Below are 20,779 nucleotides of genomic sequence, written 5' to 3'. Positions count from 1 at the left end.
CCGAGCGGGGCCGGGGGCGGCGGCGGCGGCGGGGAGCGGCGGGGCGGCGCGGCCGGTGCTGAGGGGGCGGTGGGCCGCGCCCGGCCGGGCCGGGCCTTGCCCTCGCCGGGCGCCATGAGCCAGGGCGGCGGGGCCACCGGCGAGAGCGGCGAGCCGGAGGCCAAGGTGCTGCACACCAAGCGGCTGTACCGGTGAGGAGAGGGGCATCGGGGAAGGGGAAGACGGGGGGAGGATGAGGGACTGGGGGGAGATGAAGGGCGTCGGGGAGATGAGGGGACCGGGGAAAGGGGATGAGGGGGTCCAGGGGAGACTAGGGGGACCAGAGGGACGAAGGGAGGTTGGGGCGGGGTCCGGAGGAGGTTGGGGAGGGCCAGCGCCAAGGGGGTCGGGGGGCGATCCGGGGGGGCCCGGGGGAAGGGGCTGGGGAGGGGAACCAGGGGAGCTTAGGGAGGCTGGGAGGGAAGAAGGGAGATGGGGAGGATCCGGAGGAGATTGGGGATGACAAGGGTGAAGGGGATTGGAGCGGGGGGACGACGGCCCGGAGGAGACTGGGGAGGACCAAGGCGAAGGGGATTGGGGGGATTTAGGGAAGATTAAAGAGAAGACGATGGGGGAAGTGGTCAGGGAAGATGTAGGGGGGCTGGGGAAGGAGATGGCGGAATCGAGGGAAGACTGGGGATTAACCGGGGGGGGGGAATGGGGGGGATCTAGGGGAGATTGGAGGGGAACCTGGAGAGGGGAGGAATCCAGGGGCGATTGGGGGGAACCAGGGGGAAGGGGATTGGAGAGAGATTCAGGAAGGATGGAGGAGGAACCAGGGGGAAGGAGGTGGTGGGATTTAGGGAAGATTGGGGGGAAATAGAGGAAGGGGGTGGTGGAATTTAGGGAACATTGAGGTGAAGAAAACTGGGGGGAATCCAGGGGAAGTGGGCAGTGCTAAGAGAAAGGAGAAGGGGGAAATTTAGGGAAGGCTAGGAGGAAGGGAACAGGGGGAAGGGAGTTGTGTGGGATCCAGAGGAGATGAGCAATACACGCGGTGGGGGGCGGCACTGGTGAAAAAGGGTACGGGGGATCCAGGGGAGATGAGTCAAAACAAAGGGTGGTGAGGGAAGGAGCTGGGGTGGATCCAGGCAAGACGGGAGGAAGAAGGCAGCTGGGAGGGTAAGAAGGGAATTTGGGGAAAGGGGGCATGGGGCACCCAGGGAGGAGGGTCAGGACATGGGAGATGAAAGAAGGAGTTATTTGGGGTTCAGGGAGGTAGGGTAGGAGATGATGGGGGCTGTGGGGGAAGGAGGTGTGGGGATGCAGCGGGATAAGGGCAAGATGTGGGGGGCATCCAGGGAGAGGGGGGGGCTGGAGAAGGGGGTCCCTGGCATTGGTAGTAGACAGGGATTACGTGGGACGTGCTGGAGAAGAGGGTGTGATGAGCAGGAGCTTGAGCCCAGGGCGCTTTCCTGCTGTATGGAGGGCAAGACTGCTCTAGCTGCAGATCTTCCCAGTACGACACTCTCTGGGACTCCACTCTCACTTACACTGCGCTGTGCGTTGGAAATAGCGTCAGAAGACAAGATTCAGGAAATAACGATGGCCTTGGTCAGCTCAGCCCAGCAGCGATGAGGTGCCACGCTGTCAGCGCTGAGGTGCCTGGCCTTTGCTTTGCTGATGACTTGTTTTGTGAGTGTGGCCCAGAAATTGTCCCCTTCTGTCTCAGTTTCTCCATCAGTAAAGCAGATTCATAGTGGAGTTTCTGCAGCAACAGCGTGGTTTCGAAGATGAGCAAAATGATGAAGGCAAGAGGTGGATTTTATGTTGGGGTCCATTTTCTTTTTGTCTTGCTGACTTGCTCGGTGACATTGGGCATGTCCTTTCATCTTGTGGAACCTCACTGCCCTCCTCTAAAACAGGGCAAGGCTTGCCTCCCTCTGGGAAACCTGGCAAGATCCTTGCCCAAAAGTCCAAAGCAGTAATAGCAGGTTTGAGTGGTAGTTACTAGAATTTGTTTGTTGCCATGATGCGCTTTGTACAAGCATGTTCCCTGTACTTTGAAGTTATATTAGGTGCTTTTCTTTTTCTTATTGCAAGGTCAGTGGTAAAACACAATGGCTTGGATTACCAGAGGTGTGGGCTGTGTTGTCATGCTGGAGTCGCCTCCAGGGCTGTGGAGCTCTGTATCTGCCGTCACATTGAGATACCCCATTTGATCTTAGGGGTTGCTTCCCACATCTGCTAGTAGTTGAGCTAGTGCAGCATAACGCCTTGCCCACTGCCACCTGAGGTGTGGTGGACAGGATTGGAGAGGATGTATGTGCTCCTGCTTGCGAAATAGAATGCATTTTGTTTAAACCACCTTCATCATGGTTTAAGATGCATTTTACTTTGTGGTCACAGCGGACCAGGAATGTGTGTGCTGCTTAGCTCACCTGACGAGCAGTACCTCAGTATGCCGCTGGAGCTCACAAGTGAACGTCCCTTGACCAGACGTGGGATTGGTCATCAAGGCAAGGAAGCGGTTGTTTTCTGTTTAAATTTTTATGGTGGAATAAGGTGTGTGGTTGCTTTGTAGCAATATTACAGCAGAAAAAGAAAACCACGCTCCTGTAGAGATGGCTCTTCTTTTTAGCTGGAAGTAAGTACTGTGATTTTAGTGCAGGATTTATAATATCTGCAGTGGCCACAAATTTTCTTGCTACATAGCTGGTAGCTCTCTTAGCAAGCTTTCTACCTTAACAGTCTCTTGTCAATTCTTCTCTATTTCAGCCTGAAGTGCAGTTAGATGAAGCAGTAACTTCCTGTCCTCTAAGAAGCACGTTTTACTTTGTGTGATGGCTGACTGTCTCTGGAAACTTTTGGCCATCGGATTAAACAGTGCCTTTGAATCACAGCTGTTTGAATGTCACAATCCCAGCTATAAACTGTGCTCACATGGGATCAGCTGTGTGTCTGCTTGTGAGAGCATTGGGAGTTGAGCTCAGGTCTCCATGGTCCTTGGCAAGTGAGGTGGCCATTGGAGTGTCCTTTTGGAGATGAGGTTGCCCATCGCTGCTTGTAGGATGGTCTTTGATCTTTTCCATTTAAGTCTTCCTGGATTGATAATCCCCGAGTTTCACCTCAGTGTAGCAACTGGATTATCCTGGATGCTCTTTTACAATGTATGTTTTAGCGTAGGGTAACTGGATTTATTTTACAGATTTCTTTTTCTGGATTCTGGGTAACCATTAGCTAATTGGTGTTGCGTTACTATTCTTGTCTGCCAGCCTTGTTCTGGGCAGTATTATTTGTGTACTGACACATGCCAGAATACAAATGAATGGCTGCAGTTCTTTTCCCTGAGAAATGTCTTACTCCTCAGAGACTGTAGCTCTTAGTGATGTATTAAATAAAGAAATATAGAGAGGACAAATAATTCTCCCTGCCATCTTGCCCTATCCCAGAATGTTAATGGCACAGAAGGAAAGGGATAGATCGGTGTCTGCGTGGCTGAAGAGGACTTCGCGTTGGACCACTTCCACCCTGCTTGGCATGATGTGCTGTACTTGGTTCTTTTAATAGACTGGCATCTGATTTGCCTCCTCTGTGGTTCTGATGTGCTGTCTGAAAGCAATGTTTAAACCCAGCAGGTATAAAAATGGGTACTGGGACAAAATTTGGCCTCTTAACTGCTACGTAAAATTCAGCCCGTGGTCTCAAGCCACCCAAAGCACAAATGCTAAACTGCATTTTAATCGGTGCATGGTCTATAGTGCCTGTGTTGATGTTTCCTAACATTTTTGAAGTGAGGCTCGCTGCTGTACCTTTTTGTCCTCACCGTGTCCCCTTTCCTCACCGCTGTGGACGTAGGATCCTTGCAGATCGTCACTGGCTGTCATGGATCCTTTTTTACTCCTGCCTCTGCCTCCTCCAGCAGCACCATGGAGCTCCTGCTGATAAGAAGACATTTTAGCATGGGGTCTGCCTTAACGGCTCAGGAACCCACATCCTAAAAGATAAACCTTGCTGCTTTCAAGTCACCAACTCTCCGTTTCTTTATGAACGCATAAAAAGTAGCAGAAGCAACCAGTGTCTTCCTGTGCCCATCCCTGACTGTTGTAGGAAACAGGGTTGTATGGGAGATGCCCTCCGGGATGCCTCCCACCTGGGAGGAAGGAAGGTAAAATACCCTCGAGAGAAGGTAAAATACCCTCCAGGGAAGGTAAAATACCCTCCAATGTCCCTGCTCAGGTAGTCCCTGGAAGGAAACTTTTCTGTACTTCACGTTTGGCAGGCGTTTGAGTCCTGGTGCATGTGAGTAGGCTTTCCTTAACTGCTTGATCATATTTCTTACCCACTGATACCGTTGGCAGCCAAATAGCTGTCTGTTTGCTTGCAACTTGGAAAGGGGGCTCTGGCAACTGCTTTTTGAGTAATTCCTGTCATTTCATGGGTGTTATGCTGCACAATATCAAGATGCATTTCTGTCACTGCTGAACTTGGGAGGATTCTTAGATGAGGTTTTGTGAGCCTTTTTTTTTAGATATTAAAAAAACCATAGAGACTTCTTTGGCATATGAGCTACTGAGCAGTGAGAGAACCTGGACCATGTGCCCATAAAGGAATCTGGATTGAATAAGTGGCAGGAGAAGGAGTTGGTGTTGAGCCCTGGAATACAGTTAACACGCACATGAGGATTTGGACAGACGGGTTCACACCTGCACGTGTGACATCCCACCCTAAGGGCTGACCACGTCCTTGGGTGCAGGTGTCGACTGCTTGTAGTCACTGTGAAATCATTTCCCACCTTGAGGTGTCGGTGACATGTAAGCTTGTATCAGACACGCAGTGGCTGCCGATTCGGCGCACAGTGAACGCATTTTTACAGCTATTTTGAAGATGTAGAGACTGCCTATTTTGGGAATAGAACATCATAGATTTCCTATACTTCTCTCTGGGAATCAAATGAAAAAGCAGTTCCCCTTTCTTCTGGTCACCCTTCTGCATAAAAAACAAATCAGTTCCGTGTGGGCCGTACTGTTCGTTTCCTGCTGAGGGTTTTTGAGAGATACAGTGACAGGACATTAATCACAGGTTGCAGTGAGGACATGTTTATTGCCTGCTGCTTTGTGGACATCTATTTTGGGGAAACTAAACGTGTATGTGGGGCTTGTTGGGTTTTCCCCTCACCCCCCTCCCCGCTCCACCAATATGCTGTGAGCTTGGATGAATGCTTCATACTTATTGCCTTTTACCTGTAAACCAAAAAGCATTTTACTTGCTTGCCTTACTTGCCGTTGAGGGTATTAGGTTGTTAGAGTTTGCAAAGGACCTTCAGGCCACGTGAGAAAGATGCTAGTGAGCAGAAGTGGCTGGGGATATCAAGGTTAGTAGCACACTTTTGTGTGTGATTCTTACTCTATTTTTGGTTTTCTTCATGATTGTTTAGGAAGAAGTGGGTTCAACTCTGTGGTGTTTTGAGCTCCCAAGCCATTGTGTAAGACAGTCCTATTCCCTACGCTTCTCTTCTGTCAGGTTCTGTGCTTTACTGAAAACAAATGAGATTGCCAGTTATCCTTGGATGAACGGCTTCCTGTGACATAGCATGAGACGGGACATTTTCTCTTCGAGCTCCTGAATGTTCTGGGTTTTTTTCAAGGAGGTTCCTTTTGGTGCGGTGGGTTTGTGAAAGGAGATTTGCCTTTGTTGTGGTTTAACCTCAGCCAGCAACTAAGCCCCACCCAGCTGCTCGCTCACTCCCCCCATGGGACGGGGGAGAGAATCAGAAAAAAGGTAAAACTTGTGGCTTGAGATAAAGACAATTTAATAGGACAGAAAAGCAAGAAAATAATAATAATAATAATAACAATAATGATGATGATAAAAGAATATACCAAGCAAGCGATGCCCCGTGCAGTGGCTCACCACCTGCTGATCGATGCCCAGCCAGTTCCCGAGCAGTGGCTGCAGCCCCCCGCCCTGGCCAGCTCCCCCCAGTTTTTTTGGTCAGCATGACGTCATATGGTGTGGAATATGCCTTTGGTCAGTTGGGGTCAGCTGTCCCGGCTGTGTCCCCTCCCAGCTTCTTGTGCACCTCCGGCCTCCTTGTTTGCAGGGCAGTATGAGAAGCTGAAAAGTCCTTGGCTTAGTGTGAGCATTGCTCAGCAATAACTAAAACATCAGTGTATCAGCATTATTCTCATCCTAAATCCAAACCACAGCACTACACCAGCTGCTAGGAAGAAAATTAACTCTATCCCAGCCGAAACCAGGACAGCCTTGCTTGTCAGGGGCTGGTATATGAAACAGTCAGTTACTTTACAGTAATATCTGTAGTTTTCGAGGAAGTGACGGTGGTTTCAGCCTACCTCCTTAGCGTGTGGTTTTGCATGCTCTTGCTTGTGAGTGCCCTGTGTTCAATCTGGCAACCATTTGTGCACGTGCGCAAAAAGAAGGTTCAGTCGTTGCGTTGCGCTGTGAGTGCGATGAGGGAGTTTACGTTCTGCAGACAATGGAGATTTCGGGGAGGGGGAGCAGGCTGGTAGCAGCATCTGACTGTTCTGCTTTGCAGAAGTTTGCTCTGATCAGGTCTGTCTCATTCTGTATTTACGATGCATCTTGCTTGTCTTCAGCTTCTTGTTCAAACAGCTCTCTGGGTGCGGTAGGCTTAGCAGTAGGAGCAGTAAAGGTATTAGAACAAACGAGGAGTGATGGGTGGATAGATGTGAAGTTGAGGGGGAGAACAAGTACCTGTGGAGTGTGATAGCTGATGGCTGGGGATGGCTTGGAGGACATATTTCTTGAAGAGGAACATGTAGAGTCAACAGCTGGGAAGAGTTAATTTCAGGAGTCAGTTTATTGACCTCAAATACAGGCTTAACAAAGGCAGAGGTTTAGAGATGATCTGTCTTGGTAGGAAGGGTTTAACATGGCTGGTCAATCTTGCTTTATTGAACTGTCCATGAGATACTGATGAGGGTACTTTCTGTCAGCGCTAATGCTTCTGTAAGTCCCTGGTTTTATTTCACTGCAGCGTTCTGGAATTGTAGTCTGATTTGTTCACAGCTACAAACTTTCGAGTGCTTGAGATTTTACGCACGGCGTGGTATTCCTCCTCCAGGAGGAGAGTCTTGGGCAGTGATTCACAGAAGTATTTTTTTGCATGACTCAGAGGTTTGGAGGTTGCTTGGTCTGTCTTTTAGATGGCTTTCAGGAAAAGTCTCGTGTAACAAATTTCATATTGCAGGCTGGTTTTGATTATGTTACCTATCACTGAGAGATCTTTAAGGGCTTTAATCAACGAAGGTCCACAAGTTTTGGCAAATGAGAATGGCGTGAGTTGCCTTCTTTCATAGGCAAGTTGGTAAGGAAACAGGAATTGGTGGAGGTTTGACTCTTACCCTATCAAAAGAGTAATTGTTAGAAATCAATCCATTTTTTAATCATAGAGTTTAAGATGTTTAAATTAGTCTAAGTATAGCATGATTTAATTGCTGAGGTTAAAAGTTGCTAACACGTCCAAAGACATTTCTGACTTTGCTACTGTAGAAATAATTGACATTTTTGACCAGACAGGCGGTGGTAACTGGTGATTAAACAGCTGATTTGCAGCAAAATCATTACAGTGTATGTAACTGCTTTCTTCTTCTTTCCATAAGCTTTTTAAAATAGAGTGCAGAAAGGAAATCAATTAGTATGGTGTGGTGGTATAATGCGGCTTGCTAATAATGGAATTAACTAGGCTAGTATGGTTCTGTGTAAACATCCCAGATCTCATAAAATAATCCCAGATAACCTCCTATTCTGAAACTCTTCTTTCTGTCTTACCTTGCAGAGCAGTGGTAGAGGCCGTTCATCGACTGGATCTCATCCTTGGTAATAAGGCAGCGTATCAAGAAGTGTTCAAGCCGGAGAACATCAGCTTGAGGAACAAGTAAGTTGGACCGGGCACTTGGTTTTTTTTTTTTATATTTGTCTGGGGAAAATCCATGTGAAGCAACACGTGGAGGTTTTGAATCTGCAGTTTCACAGGGTGTTTGATTTGCAGTGTTCCTGTTAACCTGGGATCCCTCCAGGTTTTTGAAGCAGAGGCTAGATTTCAGATCTGTATTTGAACAGCACCTAACCATACAGTCCATGGCTGGAGGCTTTCCTGGGTGTCGTTGTAATACAGATAAGTTGTCTTCATGTTGGCCAATGCCTTCCTTGTAATTACCTTTAAAAAAACCTGTGTGGTGAAGAAACTTCTTATATGTGTGTGAAATATTTTATCAGGTTCAGAGGGTGCCTAGCAGGGATGATTTTTCTTACTAATTTTTTAAGCTGTCAAGACAATTCTTGACATTACTGCAATTTAGGAAGTTACTGATGGCCAGCTGAGCCAAGGTTACTGGTTAGGTGTATGGCTTTTCCAGATGCTCTTGTGTGGGAGTGATACAAGCTGTACCATCACCAGATGGCCTAGCTCATCCATCGTAATGAATTCAGATTTTCCTCTTCCGTGCTTATGTCGTGGCAGCTGTATTTGAAGCTGCTGTAGCTAAATGTGAATTCTCTGCTGTCTATCTCAGGCTGCGGGAGCTGTGTGTGAAGCTGATGTTCTTGCATCCAGTGGATTATGGAAGGAAAGCAGAAGAACTGCTGTGGAGAAAAGTTTACTATGAAGTTATCCAGCTCATTAAAACAAATAAAAAGGCAGGTATCTGTCGCTCTGGCATGAGAAAGTCTCTGGCTGTGCAATGGGTGAGACCAAGTTAAGAGCTTTACTTGCTTGGAGAAGTTGTGGTCTGAACACAAGCCAGGCACTCCTGAATTTTAATCACGGAGCTGACATACACTTTCTGTCTAGTTGTGGGCAGGTAAGCATTAATGATTTGCTGAGAGAGCTGCCATTGCAGAGGATATTTCAACATAATTTGCTTAATTTTTGTCTTCCCGTCTTCAAAAGACACATATCTCCATGTGGAACGATGGTCTTAAGAGGCTTTGTCCGCGCTGACTGTTTTTACTAGAGTCGATCACTGGAAAATACTCACAGTATTCACCTTTGTATTTTCTAATGCCATGAACTCTCTCCTGGTGATCTGGTTGTCTGAATATATTTAAGGCTCTCTAACCAGCCTCCTTGATTTTATTTATTTGTTGTTGCAGCAAGTATTTCTCCTTCTTGATGTTGACCCTTAGTAAATACCACTAGATACAAGGTTGTTGAGCAAGAGGAGGTACAGAACTGTGCAAACCCAATTACAGCTGAGCTACCTGCTATCTTGCTTCATACTTGGCATAACTTGGGTGGCCAGCCTAAAATGTTACCCGGACTACATTAACATATTCTCATTTTTCCTCCCTCCAGCACATTCACAGCCGTAGCACTCTGGAGTGTGCGTACCGGACTCACTTAGTTGCTGGCATAGGATTTTACCAGCACCTTCTCCTCTACATTCAGTCTCACTATCAGCTGGAGCTCCAGTGCTGTATTGACTGGACGCACGTAACGGACCCTCTAATAGGTTAGTGCTTCGTGTGTTGGACTCGTGGGTAAGGCCTGAATCCCAGCCAGGTGGCTTCCCCTTGTGCTAGTCCATCTTTGTTTCAGCATTCAAAGGATTATCGTTTTTTTTTTTTCTTTTCCCCTCTGATTAGCTGGTTATCTGTTTAGAACAGACTGTCTGTCCTGCTCTCTTTTCCATGGCACTGTTTTGGGTTTTTTTAATACTAAACTAGGGAAGAAAGAAAGGTTTCTAACAGGAAGGAAATGCTGTTAGAAAATTCTTTAGTAAGTGTTTGGTGATGGCAGATTTTTATGGAAAATTGAAGAGCATTTCTAGCTGTACAGCATGTCTGCTTTAATTAAGCTTTTAAAAACAAAGGGGCCATTGGGGGAATAGGTTCTTGAAATCAACAGATTTTTGTCAGGACACCCTAGTCACTAGATGTAAGAGATTGTTCCTCCTCTTGGTGCCCCTTCTATCTGTGCTCCCTTCACATATTTCCTAGCTGTGTGTAGCTTTGAAACTGCTGTTGAATCTTGGACTGAGAACATGAGGAAGCGCCTGTAACACAGTAAGGTATGTTAGCTGTCTCAGGTAGCCTCCTCTGTGCGTGCCCTTAGATGCAGGGTAATTTGAGGTATCTTACCTATTAGGGGAGGAAGAATAAGAGTGTTTACAGTCTTGAAACAGCTCAAGGCTGCATATGCATTCACATCCTCTATTACCTTGTAATGGTTTGTTCACATTTGCTCCTGGGTTGTGCTCAGTGGCCTCAAGGCACATATTTGTGTTTGGGTGGGTCCAGGTGAGAAATGGAGCCTCTGTATGTTTTGTGAACTGTATTAGCAAGGGTTTAATTGACGTTCTTAAAGCTGGCGGGGGGACGGGATGGGACGACACACGGCAGAAACAGGCATAAGAGAAGTTAGTATGTCTTTAGCAATAGAATGTTTCAGTTGCTGGTATCCTATTCTTAGTTCTGGGAGATGATTGTATCATGATCGGCTTTGAAATGTCAGTTTAAAAGGCAGATGTCCCTGGCAACTGTTGCTTTGAGAAATGTATCTTAGTACTGCGGAATTAATAAATTCTCGAAACGCGCATTCCAGATGGGTTTGTAGCCTGTCGTGCGTGATTGCATTTGAGAGGCTCCCCTTATTCAGGTTTCTTAATGTGTTTAGGCTCTTTAATTAAAAGGATGCAGCAGATGAGTACGCAGCTGGATAATAGAGATGTAACCTTGCATATCCGGAAAAGATGGATGTGTAAGAATCCCATATGAACTACAAATTAGGGTGGACACAACTTGATGGTTATGTAAATGGGAGCAAGAGGATTCAAAGCAAAAAAGAAAGGGAGGATAGGTCCAATAGCATACGTGGACACGGATTTGAAGGCCATGTATTTGTATAATGCAACTCATACAATGCCTGTTAGTAAGTGAGAACCATTCCTCACTGGTCACTTAAGCCTCCAGATTTCACTTCCATTCTTCTAAACTAAGCCAAGAGGGAAGCAACTCAGACTGCAGGCTGGACTGGTCTTAAAAATCTTCCTTTGGGATTACTGCTTGAGGGAATTTTCTCCTCCAGAAGGTGGAAGTCCTTGGCATCAGGAAGACCGAACCTAGGCTGAATCCATGATACTGGCCTGCCTGGTGGCAGCGGGTGCTCTCTGGAGAGGAAGCGTGAACGCGGTAGCCTTTGCCTCCTGATCTCTGGCTGAACCGTGGCCCCGCTGGCTGGGAGAAGGTGCTGATGGGGACATGGGAAGCATAGTCTTGCCAGTGGCAGCACCTCCCAGGAACTGAGTCATGTTTGATGGCTTAAGTTAGTTCAGATCAGCTGGCTGGAGCCTTCCCCTGTTGCTTTTAACACTTTCCACTGCCTGAACTGCTCTTTCTTTTTTAAGTTCAGTATAGAATAGAATGGACTAGACTATTTCAGTTGGAAGGAACCTACAATCTAGTCCAACTGCCTGACCAAGTCAAGGCTGACCAAAAGTTAAAGCATGTTATTAAGGGCATTGTCCAAATGCCTCTTAAACGCTGACAGGCTTGGGGCATCGACCACCTCTCTAGGAAGCCTGTTCCAGTGTTTGACCATCCTCTTGGTAAAGAAAGGCTTCCTAATGTCCAATCTAAACCTCCCTTGACGCAGCTTTGAACCATTCCCACGTGTCCTATCACTAGATATAGGGGAGAAGAGATCAGCACCTCCCTCTCCACTTCCCCTCCTCAGGAAGCTGTAGAGAGCAATGAGGTTGCCCCTCAGCCCCCTTCCCTCCAAACGAGACAAGCCCAAAGCCCTCAGCTGCTCCTCACAGGACATTCCTTCCAGCCCTGTCACCAGCTTTGTTGCCCTCCTCTAGACGCAAAGGCAGTTTTGTGCAGAGGCAGTTCTTCCTAACTGACTGCAGCTGCCCTGTCTACAACACAGATTTGCTGTCCTGATTTTTTCCTTGTTTTTTTCCTTCTCTTCCTCCCTTTTTGGTTGGCCAGTCCTAAATCTAGATCTCAGTCTTGAGACAATGAGTTTGTTTCCATCTTCAGTGTCGGGGAGGGTACGTCCACATTGTGTGCTACTGCCAGGTGCAAGTGTGCTCAGACTTTGTTCTGGCTTCCAGGGATTTGCGCCGGCTCCTATCCAAAGGCCTCATTAGCCATGCTAACAAAATCAGGCTCTCAACAGGCCTTATTAGCTTGTGCTCAGTGCTATGTTAACACAATCACATGGCTTGTAGACAGGAATTGGCCTTTGTCCTCTCATCTGAGCGCAAAGGGAGCCAGCTCTCTGTGGCATACCTTGTGGACAAAGTTTGAGTGACAGTCATTTCAGTGACTGTTAGTGACGCAGTGACATGCGCTGCCCCTAATCAGCAGGGAATTGAAGGGGGAGTGGGTGAGCATCAATGTCTGTGTTTATTTTCCACATTTTGACAGCAAGAGTGAACCAGTGCTGGTCTATAAGATGCCACAGAGGGTGACCAACAGTGTGATCTGACCATGTGGTCTTTGTTTTCATCCAGTGAAATGTTGGGTATCTCAGGCAGAGGCGTAGGCTGCTCACGTGTCTTTCCAGCAGCCTTTACCCAACGGTGTATGTGATTTCATATTTCTCATGTAGGCTGCAAGAAACCTGTGTCTGCATCGGAGAAGGAGATGGAGTGGGCACAGATGGCATGTCACAGATGTCTGGTTTATCTGGGAGATCTAGGTAAGAACAGCATCCTTCGGGCTTTCAGGGCAACCTTTAATATATTAAAAAGATGGTTCCTGGACAGTGCCGAGTCCATCGTTGTTGGTCACCATCCATAGTTACCTGCAGACGCTGGTTTCCCTCGGACACATTTGTCAATGACTGGTATAAGGTGAAATCCTCGTGGATAACTGAACCGCTACAAATTGCAGAAGCTTTGTTTTTGGGCAAGTAGATGAGGAGTTTGCTATTGATAAACAGTTGTGTCCGTGGTTGTGTAAGAACGGAAGCCTTTGCTTTTATTTATGTTGTTTGGACAGTGTGAAGGAAACTCAAAGTGGGCTGACTTCTCAGTTCAGACTTGCTTTAAGGTTGCCTTATGGAGCCACTGTCGTCATCACAAGTGTGACTGAAAATCAGATTTGTTAAGCAATATTGTGAATCAACCCAGAGCGGTAGGCCACTGCAAAGTCCCGAGTTCTTTGTCATTGTGTCTGGCTGCGTGTCATCCTTTTTATAGCAGACGTGTCTATCCCACAGTCACGACCTCCTGAAGTGTGTGGCAAGTGTGTCAGCTTCTTGCTTGATTGTGAACACGTGGGAGTGAAGGCAGTGAGAAAACATGTAACTGTGTGAAAAACAGCCATTTGAAGTGTGGCGCGGGTAAATGTGCTTGACACGCAGCAGCCTTCAAGCTCTTGAAAGCTGTTTGGCATTATCGTTGTGCGTGAATCAGCCTAAAAATGGCATTGCAAATAAATGTCTTACGGGGGTAGTAAGAATGACTTACCTGACTGGTGGGAGAGAAGAGTGCTCACCTTCACAATGCTTTTACCTAAGGTTTCCAAAATGCCTACTGTTGTCAAAAAAAAAAAAAAATCTGGGAGAAAAAAAAAAAAAAAGGAATAAAACCCGGTCTAGCCACAGCCAGGTATTTTATTAGGTCAGCTGACTTGCTTTAAATTTCACACTCTGCTGTAGTAGAATATAGTCTGCTTGAGGTACTGGAAAATGGAGCACAACTCTGAGTTATTTCAAGGATAAATGAATCAGCACTTAACACATGGAGCAGAAGAACTTCTTCCTTTTGCTTACATGCTGCCACAAGTGTTGAGGGATATCCCCTTTGCGTGAAGTGGCAGGGGTTGTGATGTGCGGAATAGCGCAGTTAAAATAAAAGTGGCCCTGGCAAACCCTATACGTTTCTGTGTTTTGCCAAGAGCAGTTCTTCTTTGATGGATTTGTTGACTTGGCCAGTATTTCTAGTTTTGTGGTATTTCTAATCCCTAGGGAAACTGTGCTTCTCTGCAGAAAGGAAGAGAAGACACTGCCTTCTGGTTTCTGATGTGTGGTGTGTGGTTTTCTTTCAGCTCGCTATCAGAATGAACTGGCAGGTGTGGACACAGAGTTGCTGGCTGAGCGGTTTTACTATCAAGCCCTTTCTGTTGCACCACAAATTGGTGAGTGAGTTACCATGAATTTTTAGTAATTAAAATCATGTTGCTGCAACCTAAAAACAATACTCTGTGATACTGCGCTGGTCAGGCTTATATCCTGCTGCTGAGAGAGGAGTGGTTTTATCCTCTGGTTAAAATTACTTCCTTCTTTGAGAATCTCTCTCTTGCTGGCAAGCCAGAGAGAGGAGTTAAATCAAAGGTGCTCTTCGCCAGTGACCTCAACGTACTCATCTGATAATCTCTGAGAAGCTCAGGCTTCCATGAATGTGGTAAAGTTGTGCTTGTCTGGCTAAGGGAAGATCCAGCTGTCCATTGCCAGAAGCAGAGCATTATTGGTCATCTCCCTCTTTTTTTACCCCTGCAAAAAGATCTCACATGCTGCTTTCCCCTTCAGAAGTGACTACCTTATGAGAACACATTGTGGCAAGAGTTGAGGGCCTGTCTTGTCTTAAAGTGCGCAATTCCAGAAAAATGTTTTATCTGTGCTGAACTTGCAGAGTTCTCACTGAGTTGTTTGATAGCCTGATCCCAAATACCAATAAGTGACTAGAAGTTATGTACCATGGTGAGCTGGAACAGAACTCTTAAATGCTGATGTCTATGTCAAGGGGAATACAGAGTCAAGGCCATGGCATTATTAATACAGAGGAGGCATTGTTTGCTCTGCTTTCTTATGTAGATAACTGGCAGGAAGGTGGGGAGGATCTAAAAGCACTATAAAACAGAAAAAAAAACCAAAAAACCTGGGTGGCAAAAGGATCGAGTAGTCCAGACCTTTGTACTGCAGCTTTACTACTGTTTGTGTCTCCTGGCTTCTGTCCTGTGTGGAAATGTAATGAGAGGGAAAGGATCTGCTTTTTAGCAGGGCCATCAGAGAATTGTAAGTTAATTCCGTTGCCCCTCTCTTTCATGACAGGCATGCCCTTTAACCAGCTGGGGACATTGGCAGGGAGCAAATACTACAATGTGGAAGCTACCTACTGCTACTTACGCTGGTGAGTGTCTGTGAGGATCTTGGCTTTCTGGACAGAGAATCAGTGCACTGTGGTTGCTGGTGCCAGGTTCTTTTCTCCTTTGCTTTGCACTTGTGACTGTTTTCAGCAGATGAGTTTCAGGAGAGGGGGAAGAGAGATGGGTTTATTTCACCCTTGAGCAGGACTGATAATAAGAAAGAGCCTTGGTCAAACCAAACCATCATGCTGGTCACTAAAATACATGTGCAGGGCTGCACTTGGAGGGCAGGGTTTCATCTGAGACCCTCTGCCTGTGCTAGAGAGCCGGGTTTGAAGGGCAGTGGAGGTGCTGAGTGAGGCACCCCGTGTAGTGAGGTGGGTGGAATTCAGTTATCTGAACATGGCCTTAAGGCACAAATTTGAAAAAGTGTGTAAATGTTGCAGATGGAGCTGTGGTGCAGCTTGAAGTGGGCTTTGCAGACATCAGTGGGAGTTAAGTAGCCCAGCATGTTCAAACAAAAGCACTAGGTACCTGTCTTCATGCTTAGATGCCTGAATAACTTTCTAGTGAATTAAAGACTTAAATGTGAGCAACCTTGTGGCAAAGTAACTTTTGCTGTATTCTATTTTGGTGTCTCAGTATCCAGTCTGAAGTGTCCTTTGAAGGTGCCTATGGGAACCTGAAGCGGCTGTATGACAAAGCAGCCAAAATGTATCACCAGTTGAAGAAATGTGAAACCAGGAAGTTGTCTCCAAGCAAGAAAAGGTAAGAGGGAAAAGAAAAGGAGAGGGGTGCATACTGAGGGTTTGCAATGTTGCCAGTGTATCCCCTGGGTTGGGAGTAGAGTCTTTCTGGGAAGTGGGAACTCGTAGGTGGCCCATTTGAGGCAGTGACTTCCCAGAATTTTGAGAGCCCCAGTCTAGATCCCATTCTTGATCTCTCAGATCATACTTTCAGGAGAAAAGCTAAATGCTGGCTAGGTGTAGAGTTTGAGGTGAGAGATTTTCTCACTCTCCCCTGGAGCTGGTGACTGTTCATGAGGGTTGAGGCATATTGGTGAAAGTTAGAAGTGTATAAGCTGTCTTTTTTTTTTTTTTTTTTCCCCTCCAGTTTCATCAGAATGTAGTTCTCAATGGAGACCTGATTTACCTATTAATAGAGCTCTGTTAGTCTAGTCCATCTCTGTGATGGGTTACCTGCTTTACAGTGTTTTCCTCTCAATCTTTTTAGAGGCAAAGACATTAAGAGGTTGCTGGTGAGCTTTATGTACCTGCAGAGTCTTTTGCAGCCAAAGAGCAGGTAAGGTTATGCCAGACTGTATCTTCTATTGATAACTTACAGTAGCGGGCATTCAGAATTGGAAGAGACTGTTCCCTGTAGGATAACAGTGCCTGTGCTGAGGCTTTCTGCCAAAAGGTGCAAGACTTTAGTCTTCTAACCTTGCAGGGAGAGTGAAGAAGATTGTCTTCCAAGGGAGGCTGAAATACCAAAGGGTTAAATGCTTTGTGACTCTGGCTAAATCAAGCCAGTAGCTGAGTGAATGTTGAGCGTCGCAGCTCATCTCTGTGCTGTACTATGCCTTTGGCGTTTTCTTGCCGTGTTCAGTCATCAAATGCTTTTTCCTGGCAAGCACTGGATTTAGGCTGATAGGACAGCAAAGAGTGACCGTCTGTACGTGTGCGAGGCTGTTCATTGCGTTTGGAAATCAGTAACCAAATACCTTGTTCAAAGAAACAAATAGCATAACCTGTTCATGTTGGAATAAATGGAAAGCTTTGCACAGCTGTGTGATTTTCTTTTTTTTTTTTCCTTGTATTTTCTCTGTCTCTGCTGGGAGGTTTTCAGGTGATTGTAAATTAACCTCTTACTGCTTGAAATAGAGCTGATGTTTTAAAGGGCTTATACATAGGCTACAATGAAACTAATCATGGAATAGTTCAGGTTGGAAGGGGCCTTTTAGGGGTCCAGTCCTCCCCCAAAGTAGGGTCCTTGTGAAGGCAGATTCAAATGTCAAGTCAGATGAGGTTACTCAGAGCCTCATCCAGCTGAGTTTTGAATGGCTCTAAGGACAGAGATTCCACGCCTCTCTGGTCCCCCTTCCAATGTTTGACCACCTTCACTGGGGATTTTTTTTTTTTTCCTTGCATCTAGTCTCATTTTCCTTTTCTGCAGCTTGTACCCATTGTTTCCCTTCCTTTTGCTGTGCACCACTGAGAAGAGTCTTACTCAGTCCTCTATAACCACCTATTTGGCATCTGAAAACAGAAGATTATATGCCCCGAGCTTTCTCTCTTTCAGGCTGAACAAACTTGATTCTCCTTGCCTCTTCTCATACATCGTGTTCCCTATTCCCCTTGACAGTCCTCTGCTGGACTAAGTCCAGTTTGTCAGTGTCTTTTTGTTTGGTTGGGTTTTTTTGTACTGGGGACCCCAACGCTGGATGCAGTACCCCAGGTGCCATCTCATGAGTGCCAAATAGAGAGGTATAATCATTTTCCTGCTGGCTGTGCCCTTGCTAATGCAGCCCAGTATGGGATTAGCTTTCAAATATTGACTTATACCAGAGTGGAACTTCCAGGATCATTTAATATCCACTTAACACACATTTAGTGCATAAGAAAATTAGAAATTACTTCAATTTCCCAAGCATGTTGCCCCCTGAAAAGGATTTGCTAGATGTCTTGCAGGTAGGTTTATTTTGTAACTAGGAGACTCCCATAGCCCATTATACTGACTACTATGGGTGCTTCCTTTGAAGTAGCTAATAGTTACTGAGGATTTTGGAATATTCTCACAGGGCTGCAAGTTAGAGCCATGGGAGGAGGAAAAGTTGAGTCCCCAGTTTGTGTACTGCAATGTAATCCTTTAACTGAGCAGTGGATCCGAAACTTTTGCTACCTTTAGCATTGAAGTGCCCCGTGTATCTTAATGGCTACTGCCTGAGCTCCCAGGGAAGAAGTCATATATTTTTTGGTGACCCATCTCTTTGCAGGGAGGTGCTCTAGTTATCGTTCGTCTTTAGTTTAGCGTCTTTGGAGAGGAAAACATAATTTTATTCATCTCGCTTGCTTCCCATAGCTTTTGTTGCCTGCAGTATATTGCCTGGTGCTTCATCCTGTCTAGTGCTGAAGGATAGCCTAACTGCCAGTTTTGGTTTCCATGCAGATATTGCCAGGAGCCTGAGTCTTGAATAATAATTCTTGTTTATTTTTTCCTCTTATTAAGCTCTCTGGATTCTGAGCTGACATCTCTCTGCCAGTCTGTGCTGGAGGATTTCAACCTGTGCTTGTTCTACCTGCCCTCTCCTCCTAATCTGAGCTCAACTAGTGAAGATGAAGAAGAGTATGAGAGTGGCTACTCCTTCCTTCCTGATCTCCTGATCTTTCGCATGGTGATCATCTGCCTTATGAGTGTTCACAGCCTCAAGAGGGCAGGTAACCAGTGTTTTATTCAGCCATTCAGAAATTTGGTGATTAACATTCACAGTCTAGTTAGGCTGAAGATGTTGTCTTAATTGGCATTCACGTTTTGGGCTAGTGGTCAGTCTCTTCCACCTCGTTACGCTGTCTTGTTGCAGGTTCAAAGCAGTACAGTGCAGCCATCGCTTTCACGCTGGCCCTCTTCTCTCATCTGATAAATCACGTCAATATTCGCCTGCAGGCAGAGCTAGAAGAAGGGGAAAATCCAGTCCCAGCCTTTCAGAGTGATGGCACAGGTAAGAAAACTTAAGCAGTATAAGCTGGGTCTCCCCAGTTGCCTGCCTGTAGGGCTGGCTTTTACTTTTCTCTCCTAAATCTCCTGGGCATGGGTTTTGTAGTGTAGTGCCTGAGTGGTAGAGAGCGCTTGACTGCTGGGCTGAAATCCCCAAAGATGGGTAATCTGTTGAGACAGTCTCCACTTAGACGCTCTCTGTGAGTATCAGAATCATCACAGGATGAAAATGTTGCTTTCCTTGTTGTAAGGACTTATCTTTCTGTATCTCTTGGCAGCTCATTCATCATCTGTTTACCCCAATCTGTTCTCCTTATTTTCTGTCTCTCTATTTGCTGTTATTTACTGGACTCTTTTCTCCTCCACCGAGGAGATGATCTCAGGTGAAATACCTGGGCAGAGCAGTGCCTAAGGGAGGCAGGCCCTGCTCAGCACACCTCATCTCTGCTCAGACAAAACCAGACCTTTAGTTTCTGGGGGATCCTGTTGAGCAGAGAATAAAACTGCTGAATCCTTCCCCTGCAAACAGTCAATTTGTAATATTTCACAGAATGCGAGACTAGAGTTTTCCTGCTCAAAAGCAACAATGAATGACTCCTCCCCTGCATGGGTTTTGAAGCTGTCAGGGTGACATACGGCTTGCTGGAAAGGCTGTGAGCATGTTGGTCAAGGAAGGGATTAGGTCAGCTCAGTCTAGTTACAGGGTGGAGTGGCTGGTTTAATCAAGCTGACTGGCACGTACTCTTGCCCTGCTTGGTGGGTCACTTGGTGCTTGGACTGTAGAAAGCTGGGGAAAAGATGTAAGTTAAGATTCAACTATGTATTTTATGCTGGTCTGGCAGCATTCAGCACTGAGGCTGCCTGATAACGGAGCGGGACAGCTTGGGCAGTAGGAATGCAGGCTTCCAAAGTCTTTCTGGACGCCTTTTAGAAAGTGAGTCATTCTTCTAGGGTTGCCATTACTTGTTCTCTGGTTAAAGACACTAATAGAAGTGATGGCTGAAATTTGCACTGCTGGTTCCCCAGGCTCAGGGCTGGCAAGCAGCTTGTGTGACACATTGGGACTTTCTTAACTTGTGGTCTCGTTTTAAATGCCTGCAGATGACCAGGAGCAACGGGAGCCATTGAACTCGATTGAGAAGGAAGCTGAAGCTGACTTGGCCAATCACCAGCCCAGTGAGGAACAACAAAAGAATGACTGCAAGAAAAGCAAGAAATACTCCCGCCTCTCCTGTTTGCGTCGCCGCCGCCACCCCCAGAAGGTGGATGAGAGTGACCTGAGCGAGGGCTTTGACTCTGACTCCAGCCAGGGCTCCACAAAGGGCAGTGATGGCTCAGAAAGTGGCTCAGAGAAGAGTGACGAGGAAGCAGAAGCTGCTTTTGATGTGGAGACGGACTCTGACATGAACAGCCAAGAATCTCGGTCCGACTTGGAGGACATGGAGGATGAGCCGGGTGAAGAGGGAAGTGGCCGAGGCAAAAGTGGGCCCAAAGAGGCCTTAAAAAACTGTGTGGATGGCAGTGGGCTGGGGGACTCCAAGAGCCCAAGCATCTCTAAAATCGAGGCTCCGGATCCAGCAGTCAATGGGCCAGCTTCCCTGAGCACTAATGACGCAAGCATAGCCAGTAATCTCCAGGCCATGTCCACCCAGCTGTTTCAGACCAAACGCTGCTTTCGCTTGGCTCCCACTTTCAGCAACATCCTTCTGAAACCAAACAGTGAACCACCCATCTTGAAGGATGGAATAGAAAGCAAGCCATGTGTCAATGGAGATCTGGAGAAGCCCAGCTTGGCAGAGCAAGGTAAGGATCAGCGACCTCATTGAAAATATTTGTTGTTGCAGTTCTGTGCAGAAAACTGCAAGCTGTAGCAGTCTGCTGGCTAAAATCCACCCTTTCTCATGGTGCAAGTTCTCCTTTGGCCAGGTTTGGAGGAGCAGGTTGCCCAAGTACTGGGCAGGTCTTGGGTTGGGTGTTTCCTGAAGGAGGAGCTTTACTTTTA

At 46.6% G+C, this 20,779-nt stretch overlaps 1 protein-coding gene across 2 annotated transcripts in view; it reads left to right on the top strand.

Moving 5' to 3' along the window:
* The window catches only part of SMG5 (SMG5 nonsense mediated mRNA decay factor), a 30,484-nt gene continuing 9,705 nt past the window's right edge, over positions 1–20,779 (top strand). Inside the window, exons 1-12 of one of the 2 annotated variants that reach the window (XM_075525229.1) lie at positions 1–191; positions 7,802–7,900; positions 8,538–8,661; positions 9,320–9,476; positions 12,584–12,673; positions 14,026–14,115; positions 15,029–15,107; positions 15,706–15,831; positions 16,297–16,365; positions 18,292–18,500; positions 18,644–18,781; positions 19,879–20,580. In XM_075525229.1, the coding sequence (XP_075381344.1) occupies positions 115–191; positions 7,802–7,900; positions 8,538–8,661; positions 9,320–9,476; positions 12,584–12,673; positions 14,026–14,115; positions 15,029–15,107; positions 15,706–15,831; positions 16,297–16,365; positions 18,292–18,500; positions 18,644–18,781; positions 19,879–20,580 (1,960 nt within the window). In that variant the 5' untranslated portion in view covers positions 1–114. The remainder of the gene's footprint in view (positions 192–7,801; positions 7,901–8,537; positions 8,662–9,319; positions 9,477–12,583; positions 12,674–14,025; positions 14,116–15,028; positions 15,108–15,705; positions 15,832–16,296; positions 16,366–18,291; positions 18,501–18,643; positions 18,782–19,878; positions 20,581–20,779) is intronic. The other variant, XM_075525228.1, reaches the window with a different exon arrangement.

Source organism: Mycteria americana, chromosome 25 (genome assembly GCF_035582795.1).
Source record: "Mycteria americana isolate JAX WOST 10 ecotype Jacksonville Zoo and Gardens chromosome 25, USCA_MyAme_1.0, whole genome shotgun sequence".
Classification (NCBI taxonomy): Eukaryota; Metazoa; Chordata; class Aves; order Ciconiiformes; family Ciconiidae; genus Mycteria; species Mycteria americana.
This window is presented reverse-complemented; position numbering and strand designations above follow the sequence as displayed.